The sequence below is a fragment of the Oncorhynchus gorbuscha genome, linkage group LG07 (assembly GCF_021184085.1).
Source record: "Oncorhynchus gorbuscha isolate QuinsamMale2020 ecotype Even-year linkage group LG07, OgorEven_v1.0, whole genome shotgun sequence".
Taxonomy (NCBI): Eukaryota; Metazoa; Chordata; class Actinopteri; order Salmoniformes; family Salmonidae; genus Oncorhynchus; species Oncorhynchus gorbuscha.
This window is the reverse complement of record NC_060179.1, coordinates 23,868,581-23,884,194: the sequence shown is the minus strand read 5'-3', so window position 1 is coordinate 23,884,194 and position 15,614 is coordinate 23,868,581. Positions and strand designations below refer to the sequence as shown.

At 45.7% G+C, this 15,614-nt stretch overlaps 1 protein-coding gene across 3 annotated transcripts in view; it reads right to left on the bottom strand.

Moving 5' to 3' along the window:
• The window catches only part of LOC124039674 (collagen alpha-1(XVIII) chain-like), a 146,102-nt gene that overhangs the window by 36,633 nt on the left and 93,855 nt on the right, over positions 1-15,614 (bottom strand). For all 3 annotated transcript variants that reach the window (XM_046355890.1, XM_046355893.1, XM_046355892.1), the window contains exons 3-5: positions 7,655-8,202; positions 3,527-3,601; positions 2,771-2,863 (exon numbers count right to left, since the gene is read on the bottom strand). In XM_046355890.1, coding sequence (XP_046211846.1) covers positions 2,771-2,863; positions 3,527-3,601; positions 7,655-8,202 — 716 coding nt within the window. The remainder of the gene's footprint in view (positions 1-2,770; positions 2,864-3,526; positions 3,602-7,654; positions 8,203-15,614) is intronic.

Here is a 15,614-nt window from a genome sequence, read left to right as displayed (position 1 = left end):
AAAATCCAAAGATTCCACATTAGCCAAATCACCCTTCCTGAGTCTACCCTAATGCCAGCTAGGACAGAGGACACAAGCAAGCTGTGAGTGGGAGCAGCCTCAAGGAGAGGTGAGGGAGGATAGTGTAGACCACACAAAGTCCAACCTTCACACACAGCTGGAGAGAGAGACAGGGAGATGGAGAGGGAGAGACAGGGAGAAGGGGAGAGAGAGAATGAGAGAGGGAGAGAGAGAGAGAGACAGAAACAGAGAATGAGGGAGAGACAGAGAGAGAGACCACAAGAGAGAGAGAGAGAGAGAGAGAGAGAGAGAGAGAGAGAGAGAGAGAGAGAGAGAGAGAGAGAGAGAGAGAGAGAGAGAGAGAGAGACTGCAAGAGAGAGAAGGGGAGAGAGAGAATGAGAGACAGAAACAGAGAATGAGGGAGAGACAGAGAGAGAGACCACAAGAGAGAGAAGGGGAGAGAGAGAATGAGAGACAGAAACAGAGAATGAGGGAGAGACAGAGAGAGAGACCACAAGAGAGAGAAGGGGAGAGAGAGAGAATGAGAGACAGAAACAGAGAATGAGGGAGAGACAGAGAGAGAGACCACAAGAGAGAGAAGGGGAGAGAGAGAATGAGAGACAGAAACAGAGAATGAGGGAGAGACAGAGAGAGAGACCACAAGAGAGAGAAGGGGAGAGAGAGAATGAGAGACAGAAACAGAGAATGAGGGAGAGACAGAGAGAGAGACCACAAGAGAGAGAAGGGGAGAGAGAGAGAATGAGAGACAGAAACAGAGAATGAGGGAGAGACAGAGAGAGAGACCACAAGAGAGAGAAGGGGAGAGAGAGAGAATGAGAGACAGAAACAGAGAATGAGGGAGAGACAGAGAGAGAGACCACAAGAGAGAGAAGGGCAGAGAGAGAATGAGAGACAGAAACAGAGAATGAGGGAGAGAGAGAGAGAGACCACAAGAGAGAGAAGGGGAGAGAGAGAATGAGAGACAGAAACAGAGAATGAGGGAGAGACAGAGAGAGAGACCACAAGAGATAGAAGGGGAGAGAGAGAATGAGAGACAGAAACAGAGAATGAGGGAGAGACAGAGAGAGAGACCACAAGAGAGAGAAGGGGAGAGAGAGAGAATGAGAGACAGAAACAGAGAATGAGGGAGAGACAGAGAGAGAGACCACAAGAGATAGAAGGGGAGAGAGAGAATGAGAGACAGAAACAGAATGAGGGAGAGACAGAGAGAGAGACCACAAGAGAGAGAAGGGGAGAGAGAGAATGAGAGACAGAAACAGAGAATGAGGGAGAGACAGAGAGAGAGACCACAAGAGAGAGAAGGGGAGAGAGAGAATGAGAGACAGAAACAGAGAATGAGGGAGAGACAGAGAGAGAGACCACAAGAGAGAGAAGGGGAGAGAGAGAATGAGAGACAGAAACAGAGAATGAGGGAGAGACAGAGAGAGAGACCACAAGAGAGAGAAGGGAGAGAGAGAGAATGAGAGACAGAAACAGAGAATGAGGGAGAGACAGAGAGAGAGACCACAAGAGAGAGAAGGGGAGAGAGAGAATGAGAGACAGAAACAGAGAATGAGGGAGAGACAGAGAGAGAGACCACAAGAGAGAGAAGGGGAGAGAGAGAGAATGAGAGACAGAAACAGAGAATGAGGGAGAGACAGAGAGAGAGACCACAAGAGAGAGAAGGGGAGAGAGAGAAGTAAGTAACCTTAGTAGTGTGTTGCCTAACTAACTAACCACAACCATGTGGTGCATCAAAGTTGGGTTACTAATCTCCATGTACTTAGAAGTGTGCTTCTCTGAAGTGTCCTGGAAAATTCCCATTGACCTGCACACGGTGTGGTCTCTCCTACTCAACGTTTGATCTCGCCACATTCTTTCAGATCATATCCATTCCCTGGTAATTGGAGAGAAAAAGCTAATGGGACATTGGAAGAGAAACTCTGCCAAGCATCAGTGAATGACTAAGCGGGTGTGATGTTAAGCAGTCTGCTTGGTGTCCATGTGAAAGTTCAATGCACTGAAAAGATGACGGAAGGTCATCTTGGTGGCAAAGGGATAGTTAGACAGTGCATCTTGTCAACAGAACATGATCTCCACGACATATACTGTAGCATGGGGTGTGTCTGTCAACGTTGGATCATTTTCTGAGGCATGAAAATGTCCTTCAAGCTAAAGACCAATACGTCTCACTCCAAACGGACAGAAGGATGCAGCAGAGGAGTGGGAGTGCCACAGACAGTAACATGGTTTTGGATGCAGAACTCACTCTGACCTCTTCTAATGGACTCCATATCAAACGAGCGAGCTTCACTTCCATCTCTGGGAATAACCAATGTGTTCTTATGGAAATGGCTGTGGTGAGATATGGGGGAGTGGAGCACTGATGTGTCAGAAAGCAGCTGATATTCAGAAGAGGAAATGTTTTCCTCCCAGACGCAGTCCAAGAACATCAGGCCAGATCTGGCTGAGCGAAGAGCATTTCTCACATGGAGAACCTGGCAGGAGGAACGGCATAACTCCACGTCTCCCACCTAACTGGCCCTATTAGGAGGACATTTTTCAATTGGATTGATCCCAGGCCCTTTGATTCTGGATGTACTGTAAAAACAGTTGTGGAAGTATGGATTTAGAAGGTGTACATTTTGTTGACGTTTCAATTGAAACTATCCTTGTGGGTTATGAGAGTGGGATAAAATATGTCTACATGTTAATATACTGTACGTGGTTGGGTCTGTACGTGCGTGCGTGCGTGCGTGTGTCACTCACCATAATGTACTCTCTCTCCTCCACTACCTTCTTCACTTCATCCAGAGTTTCTGTGTCATCGAAGGAGTCGTCTCCACTCCCATACCCAGATGCCTGAAAGAGAATAACAATGGAAATACTCTAGTAGCAACCACGTCATAACATACCATTTAAATTATGACTCATGAATTTGCAATCAATTATTATTATTTTTTTTACATATTCAATCACAAGCCAATTATCTAATGCTTTTCCAAGTAGCAATAACTCAGGCTTATGCATGTGGAAATACTTAAAAAACAGAGATGAAAACAGAGGGGGGGAAATACAAAGAAATGTAATCAACCAAAACAATCTGTAAAGCCCTGCAGGCTGCAGACCAGACTCTATCACACAGTCCTGTGATGCTCTCTCACAACCACAAGAGGGGGTGATGAGCCCATTCATCATGAGCCTTTCTCAGGTTTGATGGAGTCGGTCGTAGTTCAGCCCATTAGCACTGATTCAAGGTCAGATTAAAAATGTTCATAATAGCTTTAGAATTGGGGGTGGAGTCATCTGATCCAAGCACACCTGTTGCAGGGCAACTTCGACCTCAAGTTTTGAGGATATCAGTGAACCTTGCAGCGAGGCGAGCCCCTGTACAGTACCTTACCACTGTCTCTGGTGTTAACCAGTGCAAATAGTAAATGGCCTAATGAACCAAATACCAAAATATAGCTTTTGGGTGGAATTGTCCTTAAAGGTAGAGTATTGGGATTAAGGGGACACACTCACATAGGGGTCGTCCTCCTCACACTGGTCATCTGGGGCCGTGGGGTCCCCCTTCAGAACCAGCTGCTGAATAGAACCCTGTGGGGGGGGGAGAGAGAGAGAGAGAGAGAGAGGGAGACGGTAAGTCACAATAACACTAGTGTACACACTCACAGTCAATGCATGAACCCTTGTGCCCTTGCACGCATGCACACACACACACACACACACACACACACACACACACACACACACACACACACACACACACACACACACACACACACACACACACACACACACACACACACACACACACACACACACACACACACACACACACACACACACACACACACACACACACCAAATGAATGACCATTCTCACTCTCACTCCCATTAGTAATACCATTCCACAACCTTTTACTGCAATTGAAATCAGCATTTCAAGTATGGCGAACAGGTGCCTCTAGTCTTACTGACAAGAGCTATTCAAGACAAGCAACCTTTAAACTGCTATAACTCGAACAGAACATAGATCCCACTCTAGCAATGAATGACAGAAGTGCTGCAAATGGACAAAGGCGTGCTTGGTAAATCTATTTGTGGGTTCTATCCAGAGGACAAACACCTGTTTTTAATCCAACAAATCTTCTAGGAAACAAGTGGAGGGGAGAGAGGGAGAAGAGAGGAGAGGAAGGGAGGGAGAAGAGAGGAAGGATCAATCTGGGTCAACAAAATCAAGTCCATCTGTTGATGCTGTAAACAGAGTTTGCAGATAAACAACAAATGTGCCATGCAACAGCGAGCTCTGATTAATTCAAAGTTTCATGAGCTTTTCTGAGATCAATCTTAATCTTTGAATAGAAAAGGGACACGAGAAGAGCACGGTACAGCGCAATCAAGTGAACCTTCCAAATAGGAAACAATACCATCAATCGTGTTCAGCTGATGATTCGTTGATTATTTGAATCAGCTGTGTAGTGCTAGGGCAAAGTCCAAAAAGCGCACCCCCTGGTGTCCCGAGGACCGAGTTTGGGAAACCCTGCTCAACACTGCAGCTGTGACCTACAGGGGGTGCTGCTGACCCATACTGATCAGCGGCTGTGTGATTGCAATGACATTGTATGCGTTTGTGTGCATTGCTCACAGTGTGTGATCCCAGTGCCTGATGGGCGAGACTTTAACAAAAAGCTGCTCCAAGGGCCCGAATCCCACCCCTGATCTGTAATATTGCTGGAATGCTACGGTAGACTACTGATATTGCTTTTCACCCCTACGATGACACAACTGAGCAAAGACATAATAATAGAATTGAGCTCTACTGTCCAATGTGAATCGGCTGTTCTTCTTTTTGCTGTTTTATGTTCATCCCGACTCCTCAGACGCTACAAACACAAACAGTACATACTGTACGAGAGGCTGGAAGCAGCACCGGGCCGGCTGCAGAGCATCGCCCCCCCCCATTGGTGTTGTTTTGATCCATGTCAACTATTGGCTATATGTTACTAATCTAACAGGACTCAGACATAAACACAAAAATAAGCATCAACAGCAGAAGAATGAAGTAAACAGATTTGACACGACCAAGTAAACACAAATATAGCAGTAAAAGCTGTACAATAAAATGCAACTTGCAAATCCACATTATTTTAGAAAAGGGACGTTGACAGTAAATGAAACGAGGCACATATAAAAGCAGCTAGAAGCAGCTACCCTCAGCTAGAGGGTACACTTAGTATGGTAAGAGTATGCATCCCTGTGGCGGAGGGGAGTAGTGAGCTTAGATTTATGAGGATGGGGATGTGGCCAAAGGCACAGAGAGCCATGTCTCAGCCGAGCTGGATTGTCTCTTGGCCGCAGACGGGGAGGAGGGGGGAGTGGTGTACCTCTCTCTTCCTCAGACCTTACTGGATCAGTAACGTTATCTCACGGCCTGCCTGTAATCTGAGGAGCATTGGCTAGACTGACTAAACTTTTCTGCACACTGTTTGGCAGGGTAACAACAAGCTGGCTACAGCAGACACCAACAGGCACCCAGCAAGAGGAGGGTTTTCCTCACAGCACAAGCCACCACATTGCATAAACAACCATGTCTGTTGGAACCGAGTAACCGTTGCAAAGACAGCAGACGCGAAGGTCTTGTGTTGTGATGGTAAGTTACACAATAAACGGTCCTATCAAGTAGAACATCTAAAACATATGCTGCTTACGTCAGGGTTACACAAAGTCTCTTCGCAAGACTTCAGCTAACGCTTAAATGTATTTAGAAATAAAACAAACATGGTCACAATCAGAACTGGCTGTTACTGAAGACCACTGGTCCCAAACCAGCATGGTATGACTACCATGACTGCCTGGCTGCAAGCACGCACATGCACGCACATGCACGCACACGCACGCTCACACTCACGCCCACAAGCACGCTCACATGCACGCACACACTCACGCACACACACACATGTGCACGCACCCTCTTGGCAGAGCAAGAGAAAGAGAGAGGACTAAAGGAAGATGAGCAAAGAACACAGAGTGATTTATAGAGTGATAGGCTCTGATCAGCGAGCAGTCTGCTTCGCTCCCGGGTGCTAGGTGAGAAGAGATAGGCGGGTGCAGGTTGAAACAAGCAGGTTTGAAGAGAGAGAGTTTCCTGCTCCTCTCCCCAAGGTTAACTGTATTTCTTGGAATCTAGTAACCCATCGCTCCAATGAAACTTTAATGAGAGGAAAATAGCTGCTTGAAATGAGCTTTTTGGTGCACTTTAAAACTGAAGCAGGCAATGATTTATTAGTTCATCCACTCTGTTTAGAATAGTACAACATTAAGTAGTGGTATGGTGGAGTGGAAATAGCAATTGATTGGTTATTTTATATCTAAGGGTGAAATAAACTGCATTGTAAATGCAAGGATTTAGGTCAATGGGATAACACAGTCTTGTGGCTCGCAGAAGAGTCACATACTCTGCCACGTTCTGACCTTTATTTCCTTTGTTTTGTCATTATTTAGTATGGTCAGGGCGTGAGTTGGGGTGGGCAGTCTATGTTTGTTTTTCTATGATTTGGGGATTTCTATGTTTCGGCCTAGTATGGTTCTCAATCAGAGGCAGGTGTCATTAGTTGTCTCTGATTGAGAATCATACTTAGGTAGCTTGAGTTTCACGGTTTGTTTGTGGGTGATTGTCTGTTAGTTGCTTGTGTCAGCACAGTTCTCATTATAGCGTCACGGTCGTTATTTATTGTTTTGTATAGTTTGTGTTCAGTGCTTATATGTGTTCAGTGTATATCATCATGAACACATACCACGCTGCATTTTTTACAACGATCGTGACATACGCAGTCTGATTAAAACTAGTTAAGCAATCTCCATTTTCTCTTCATCTATCCATTTTACCACAAATTCAGAGTTAAGTAAACCCTCTCCGGCTAGGTGAACACTGGTTTGTGGCACGATATGTTAATTCCACAAGCATTCACATGCTAATTCATAGCATTTATTGTATATCTTATAAAGATGTATAGGTCATTCAGTCCTCTATCCTCTGCTATTGCCATAATGTTGCATCAGGGTTTTTCATGCCTTAAAATCAAAATGGCTGACCATGATGTCAGCAGAAGTGGTGAGCCCAGCTCTTAGTCAAGTTCTCCACAATGACTCACCCACCCTACTGTCTCTTTCCCAGGCAATCGACCGTGAAGTCATTCAAAGCCTATGGAGGCGAGCCATGCTGCCAGCCTGTGGCAAGCCCTGATGACCACTTCTGAACACTCCGTTTTGGGACTCATCAACTATTGGGTTTGGGGCACACTCTCAATTTAATCATTGTAGTGCTGAGGAAAATCATTATGGAATCGAACATTTAAATCAGACCAAGATCTGATTTCATTCTGGAAGTGTTGAGGCCCAAACAGCAACCATGCAGCCAAACAGCAACCATGCAGCCAAACAGCAACCATGCAGCCAAACAGCAACCATGCAGCCAAACAGAAACCATGCAGCCAAACAGAAACCAGGCGCATGAAAACCAAGCAGAGGACACTAAACACAAACACACTATAGGCCTAACCAACGTAAAATACCCCCCCCCAACACCTCCACTCATACACAAAAAGAAGCAAAAACACCACAAAAACAAAACCCCACCTGTCAACTTACCACAAACCTGTCCAGCCCTGTGCCACCGGCGTTGCCCACGAAGATGCCCGAGCTGGCCTCAAAGGTGAGGGGCTCCGGGCTCCTCTGGAAGGCCACGCGGTGGTACTCCTCACAGTCCATGTAGAGGCGCACCTCCGCCCCCTGCACCGTCAGCGTGAAGCGGGCCCACCTCCCCGTCAGGTCACCCAGCTTGAAGCTGGCCGCCTCCTTGGTGCTCCCATCCCCCGGGTCGGTGTAGTAAAGGAGCACCCGCTGAGACCCATCCTCCACGGGGCTCAACGCCACCCCTAGGTGCACCACCCGCTGGTAGGCGTCGGTGATTGCGAAGAGGACCCCACCGCGCTGCGTGGTGGGCTTGGCGGTGACGGTCATGGCAAAGTCGCGGTAGAAGGGGTCGGGGATGAAGGACTTGGTGAGGCGGCCCACGTTGGCATCGGGCCCAAAACTGTAGGCCGGGTAGCCCTCGAACCCTGTGATGAAGGAGACCGATGGGGGGAGAGGAATGCCGATCAGCTCGGTCAGGTCTATCTGGCCCTGGGAGCCCCGCTCTGAAACACACACAATCAAATACTGTATTAAATCACATGAATTAGACAGGCATATGACATAGTGCATGGATAGGATAGCACATTAATTCATATAAAGACCTGATGAGTTAGTTATGTGTATATTCACAATGAATTCATGATTATGAATATTAATACCAATGACAAATTGGTCCGCAAACTGTGCTGCACTGACTCCCCTCATTTCTCTTTCTGCATTGTGAAGGTGATCTGGCTTGTGCTTTCATTTCCAGCCATTACTTTCCACTTCAATGGATTACAAATCTGCCACAGTTTCACCTAATTTGCCAAGAGGATGAGAACGTGGAAGCATTCCCATACTTCACTCCTTCCATCCCAGTCCCTCTCCACACGCATCTCTATACACTCACACACACTCCCCACCACACATGTTCCTCGTTAGGGGGGAGAACCCATGGAACAATCATCCGTTTTGTGAGACTGAATAGCAGGGTAAGGCATGTTCATCTGGAAGGCATTAGCGTACACTAATACACACACCGGGTCCAGGCTGCTCCTGTAAAATGGGCTTAGCACTGCTAGGCTAACTCACACCAATAGGCTAGCCCACACCGCTAGGCTATCCCACAGCACTAGGCTAACCCATACCACTGGGCTAACCCATACCGCTAGGCTAACCCACAGTGTTAGGCTAGCGCTTGCTCCCCATTGAGAGACACAGACAGATAGGCATGCTTCACGCAGTCTTTAATGGCCATCACCTCTCAGGCTTCTTCAAGCCAGTGTCCCTAGTAAACCTTAACCCTTGGTCTGAGTGCATGTTTTACTGGTGTCATGGAAGAGAGGCCAAAATTCCAAATAGTCCTGTCACCTGGAGCTCCTCACCCACCCAGTGACATAACACCAGATGGGGGAGCAGCTGGAGACATCATACAGCACTCTTTGGCAGATGCAGGTTCCCAAGACGCAAGACCATGATACTGTATGGAACCAGGTGTGACATCGTCATTGGCGGAGTGATAGAGACCTGGCCTTGACGGGACAAACATCACCTGGACTAAGACATCACCAACAAAGTAGCAAGTACCTCAGATTCACTTCAAGTCACAGATTAATAATTTCAGTGTGCATACAATATGTTTCAATCTACTGGGAAATATCATGATAGAAGCGCTATAAGTAATTGTTGGGTAATATAACCACAGTGCCAGAATAAAGACCACTAGAATGAATGACCAATTAATTAACACTCCAAATCCCCCTGATTTGTTAGCTAGAGGGTGTTTGGGAGCAGTTTTGGGGCATTGCGTAGTGGAAGGTTTGGCTGCTAGCTTCGCATACACATGTTGCTAATTAGCCATGTGGGTGCATGGCATTGTGTGTGTGTGTGTGTGTGTGTGTGTGTGTGTGTGTGTGTGTGTGTGTGTGTGTGTGTGTGTGTGTGTGTGTGTGTGTGTGTGTGTGGGTGGGTGGGTGGGTGGGTGGGTGGGTGGGTGGGTGGGTGGGTGTGTGTGGGTGTGTGGGTTGGTGTTTGGGTGGGTTGGTGTGTGGGTGGGTGTGTATGCATGTGTGTGTTTATCCATGACTGTTTTCTATCCAAGTGGTCATCCGTCGTTCCTTAGGAATCTCTCTCGGGGTAATTTCCATTTTGAGGAGTGTGTAATGCGGCCTGGACTCAGAGCACTGCATTATTTTGGCAGGGACTAGACTGTTACCATCTGCACATACAGTATAGCCCAGTTATACAGTCTCCGCACGATTTCATTAAGTGCACATAACAGCTAATTCTTCTTGCTTAGGTTATGCAATTCAAATAAATGATAATATAGAGTCCAATTCAATTTGGTAACGGAGACTCTGAGGGAAATGTGCTTTGTACAGTATCTCCTATGTGAGGTTTGAGAAGACAGTGTGGATTAAGCACTATTTAAAACACATTCAATCCCGAGCCAGAACATGCTTTATCAGTGTGTGTCATATCAAATCGAACTGCATTTGTCACACGCTTCGTAACCAATAGGTGTAGACTAACAGTAAAATGCTTAATCCCAACAATGCAGAGAGAAAAAAACAAAAATAATTGAAAGATAATAACACAAGGAATAAACACAGAATGAGCAACAATAACTTGGCCGTATACACAGGGGACCAGTACTGAGTCCATGTGCAGGGCTATGAGGTAACCGAGATAAATATGTACATATAGGAAGAAGTAAAGTGACTAGGCAACAGGATAGATAATAAGCAGTAGCAGCAGAGTTTGTGATGAGTCAAAATACTTAAAGTGCAAAGGGTCAATTCAGATAGTCTGGGTAGCTATTTGGTTATTTATTTAGAAGTCTTATGGCTTGGAAGTAGAAGCTGTTCCGGGTCCTGTTGTTTCCAGATCTGGTGCATCGGTACTGCTTGCCGTGCGGTACCAGAGAGTCGTAAGTTTACATACACCTTAGCCAAATATATTTCAACTCCGTTTTTCACCATTCCTGAAATGTAATCCTAGTATGAATTCCCTGTCTTAGGTCAGTTAGGATCACCACTTTATTTTAAGAATGTGAAATGTCAGAATAATAGTAGAGAGAATTATTTATTTCAACGTTTATTTCCTTCATCACATTCCCAGTGGGTCAGAAGCTTACATACACTCAATTAGTATTTGGTAGCATTGCCTTTAAATTGTTTAACTTGAGTCAAATGTCTCGGGTAGCCTTCCACAAGCTTCCCACAATAAGTTGGGTGAATTTTGGCTCATTCCTCCTGACAGAGCTGGTGTAACTGAGTCAGGTTTGTAGGCCTCCTTGCTCGCACATGCTTTTTCAGTTCTGCCCGCAAAGTTTCTATAGGATTGAGGTCAGGGCTTTGTGATGATCACTCCAATTCCTTGACTTTGTTGTCCTTAAGCCATTTTGCCACAACTTTGGAAGTATGCTTGGGGTCATGGTCCATTGGGAAGACCCATTTGCGACCAAGCTTTAACTTCCTGACTGATGTCTTGAGATGTTGCTTCAATATATCCACATAATTTTCCTTCCTCATGATGCCATCTATTTTGTGAAGTGCACCAATCCCTCCTTCAGCAAAGCACCCCCACAACATGATGCTGCCACCCCCGTGCTTCACGGTTGGGATGGTGTTCTTCAGCTTGCAAGCCTCCCCCTTTTTCCTCCAACATAACGATGGTCATTAGGGCCAAACAGTTCTATGTCTGTTTCATCAGACCAGAGGACATTTCTCCAAAAAGTAGATTATTTGTCCCCATGTGCAGTTGCAAACCGTAGTCTGACTTTTTTCTGGCGGTTTTGGGGCAGTGGGTTCTTCCTTGCTGAGCGGCCTTCGGGTTATGTCGATATAGGACTCGTTTTACTGTGGATATAGATACTTTTGTACCTGTTTCCTCCAGCATCTTCACAAGGTCCTTGCTGTTGTTTTTGGATTGATTTGCACTTTTCACACCAAAGTACGTTCATCTCTAGGAGACAGAACGCGTCTCCTTCCTGAGCGGTATGGAGACTGCGTCGTCCCATGGGGTTTATACTTGCATACTATTGTTTGTACAGATGAAAGCGGTACCTTCAGGCATTTGTAAATTGCTCCCAAGGATTAACCAGACTTGTGGAGGTCTACAATTTATTTTCTGAGGTCTTGGTTGATTTCTGTTGATTTTCCCATGTCAAGCAAAGAGGTACTGAGTTTGAAGGTAGGCCTTGAAATACATCCACAGGTACACCTCCAATTGACTCAAATGATGTCAATTAGCCTATCAGAAGCTTCTACAGCCATGACATCCTTTTCTGGAATTTTCCAAGCTGTTTAAAGACACAGTCAACTTAGTGAATTAAGTGAAATAATCTGTCTGTAAACATTTGTTGGGAAAATTACTTGTGTCATTCACAATGTAGATGTCCTAACCGACTTGTATGTAAACTTCTGACTTCAACTGTGTATGGGTAAGGTGACTAGGCATCAGGATATATGATAAACAGAGTAGCAGCTGGGTATATAATGATTGTACAGTAGGTGAGTGGGTTTGCGTGCGTATGTAGAGTCGGTATACATGTATGTGCATTTATGTGTGTAAGCAAATTATGAAGTGAGTGTTTGTGTGTGTTGGAGTGCCAGTGTGCGTGAGTGTGTAAGGCCCTGTGAGTGTTCATAGAGAGAGCGCAAACATCTAAATAAAAGGTTCAATTGCCTACACTGCCAGGTCACTTACCTCCTCCCTATAGGCTGTCTCATCATTGTCGGTGATCAGGCCTACCACCGTCATGTCATCAGCAAACTAAATGATGGTGTTGAAGTCATGCGTGGCAACACAGTAATGGTGTGAACAGGGAGTACAGGATGGGGACTAAGCACGCACCCCTGAGGGTCCCCCGTGTTGACGGTCAGCGTGGTGGATGTGTTGTTGCCTACCCTTACCACCTGGATGCGACCCGTCAGGAAGTCCAGGATCCAGTTGCAGAGGGAGGTCTTCAGTTCCAGGGTCCTGAGCTTAGTGATGAGCTTGGAGGGCTCTATGGTGTGGAAAGCTGGACTGTAGTCAATGAACAACATTCTCACATAGGTCTTCCTCTTTTCTGAGTGGGAGAGGGCAGTGTGGGAGAAATATCATTTGTGGATCTGTTGAGGAGGTATGCGAATTGGAGTGGGTCCAGGGTGTCTGGGATGATGGTGTTGATGTGAGCCCTGACCATCCATTCAACGCATTTCATGGCTACAGTGCAACGCAGCGCGATAGTAATTTATACAGGTTATCCTGCTGTTCTTGGGCACAGGGACTAAAGTGGTCTGCTTGAAACATGTAGGTATTACATACAGGGTCAGGGAGAGGTTGAAAATGCCAGTAAAGACACTTGGCAGCTAATCAGTGCATGCTCTTAGTACACGTCCTGGTAATCCATCTGGCCCCACGGCCTTGTGAATGTTAACGTGTTTAAACGTCTTAGTCACATCGGCTACAGAGAGTGAGATCTCGCAGTCATCCAGAACAGCTGGTGCTCTCATGCATGGTTCAGTGTTGCTTGCCTCGAAGCGAGAATATAAGGCACTTAGCCTATCTGGCAGGCTCACGTCACTGGGAAGCTTGTGGCTTTGTGTTCCCTTTGTTATCTGTGATAGTTTGCAAGCCCTGCCACATCCGACGAGCATCCGAGCCGGCATAGTAGGATTAGATCCTGTATTGACACTTTGCCTGTTTGATGGCTCGTCGGAGGTCGTAGCGGGATTTCTTATAAACATCCAGATTAGTGTCCCGCTCCTTGAAAGCGGCAGTTTTAGCCTTTAGCTCAGTGCAGATGTTGCCTGTAATCCATGGTTTCTGATTGGGATATGTATGTTCGTTCACTGTGGGGACGACAACATCGTCGATGCACTTATTAATGAAGCCAGTGACTGATGTGGTAAGCTCCTCAATGTTATCTGATGAATCCTGGAACATTTTCCAGTCTGTGCTAGTGAAAGAGTCCTGTGGTTTAGCATCCGCTTTATCGAACCACATCCATATTGAGTGTGTCACTGGTACTTCCTGTTTGAGATTTTGCTTGTACGCAGGAATCAGGAGGATAGATTTGTGGTCAGATTTGCCAAAGGGAGGGCGAGGGAGAGCCTTGTATGCATTTCTGAGTGTGGAGTAAAGGTGATCAAGAGCTTTGTCACCTCTAGTCGCACAGGTGACATGCTGGTAAAAGTAAAGTAAAACGGATTTCTGTTTCCCTGCATAAAAATCACTGGCCAAGAGAAGCGCCATCTCTGGGTGTGCATTGTCTTGTTTGCTTGTGGCCCTATACAGCTCGTTGAGTGCGATCTTAGAGCCAGCATCACATTGTGGTAGTAAATTGACAGCAATGAAAAATATAGATGAAAAATCTCTTGGTAAATATTATGGTCTGCAGCTCGTCATTAGGTATTCTAAGTCAATGTGTTTGTGTGCGTGCATGCCCGCCTGCGCGTGTGTGTTTGGTGTGTGTGTTTCAGTAACTTAATCTCCTGCTGTTGAGCCAGGTTTCCCAGTCAGTCAAAACTCCACCACTAATCCCATTACAATAGTATTATGAGGTTTACTTTGGACAGGCCTACAGGAAACCACAGGCCCCTTTCTATATCAAACAATCACTGGAGGACTTCTGACAGAAACATTCTGACGGGGAATGTAGAATGATACTGTAAAACACTGGTGTGTACAGTTACAACATGATCCTTTAACCTGACTTCAACCCTCACACCTTCAGACTAAAGACAGCTCACAAACAGTTAAGTTGCTGACAATGCAATGGCTTGGAGGGAGTGCGTGTGTGTTTGTGTGTGTGTTTGTTTATGTGTGTGTGCGTGCGTGTGTGTGTGTCATCGTCAAAGTTTACTCCCCTTTGTCCCTCTAAACCTAAATCCAGCCCCACTATGCGTCTCTCCTCTGGACATGGAAATGAGACCGTTACAAGCTGGCCACAGAGGAAGCTAACCACAACATTTGTTCACCCAACGGGCTGTAGCTAGCAAATAAAGGAATGCAAAACAATAACCACTTTAATACTAGACTACTAGACTGTTTAAAAGTCTGAAGCCTTTCTCCTGGGACTGATTTAGTTCAGGCCTCAAAAGGGCATTATTGAAAATGCCCCATGGTCTTAGATATGCTAGTGCTTTAGAGAACTCCTCAGACTATTGGTGTCAAGCCTTACATGGAGGTGAATGAAACATGTTTGTGAAATTAAACCACCAGCCATGGTCTTTAAAAAGTATCTGTGAGGAGTAGAGATTCACTGTGTTGAATGATGTGAAAACATTTAAAGTCATTTTGAAGACACAGTAAGTAGTACACAGTAAGTAGTTCACAGTAATTAGCAGCTATCAACAAACACTCGCCACAAAACTGAACTACATTTTTACAATAGACAGAGAGAGAAAAAGTCATTTGTCATGGTTACAAGACTCGTCTTGCATGACTCACTCTTTCACAATCACGTCATACAAATGATGTCTATGGACGATTTGTGTGAACGTTGGAGTTACGTAAACAGAGCTCTAGTTACGCCCTTAGAAAAAAGGCTTCTTTGGCTGTCCTTATAGGAGAACCCTTTTTGGTTCCAGGTAATACCATTTTGGGTTCCATGTAGAACCCTTTCCACTAAGGGTCATACATGGAACCCAAAATGGTTCTACTTGGATCCAAAAGGGTTCTACCTGGAACCAACAAGGGTTCTTCAAAGGGTTCTCCTATGGGGACAGCCGAAGAACCCTTTAAGATTCTAGATAGCACCTTTTTTTCTGAGAGTGTGGGATCAGGCACATAGGGCACATTTAATGCCTTTCTAATGCACAGAGTCTACAGTAGATGAGTTAGGGTTAATAGACGAGGACCTTTGGCCCTTCAGGAGTCCGATATACATATGGAGTGCCTGTCATGTTTTGTCATATATTGTCTTGTCCTTGTGCTTTCCCTT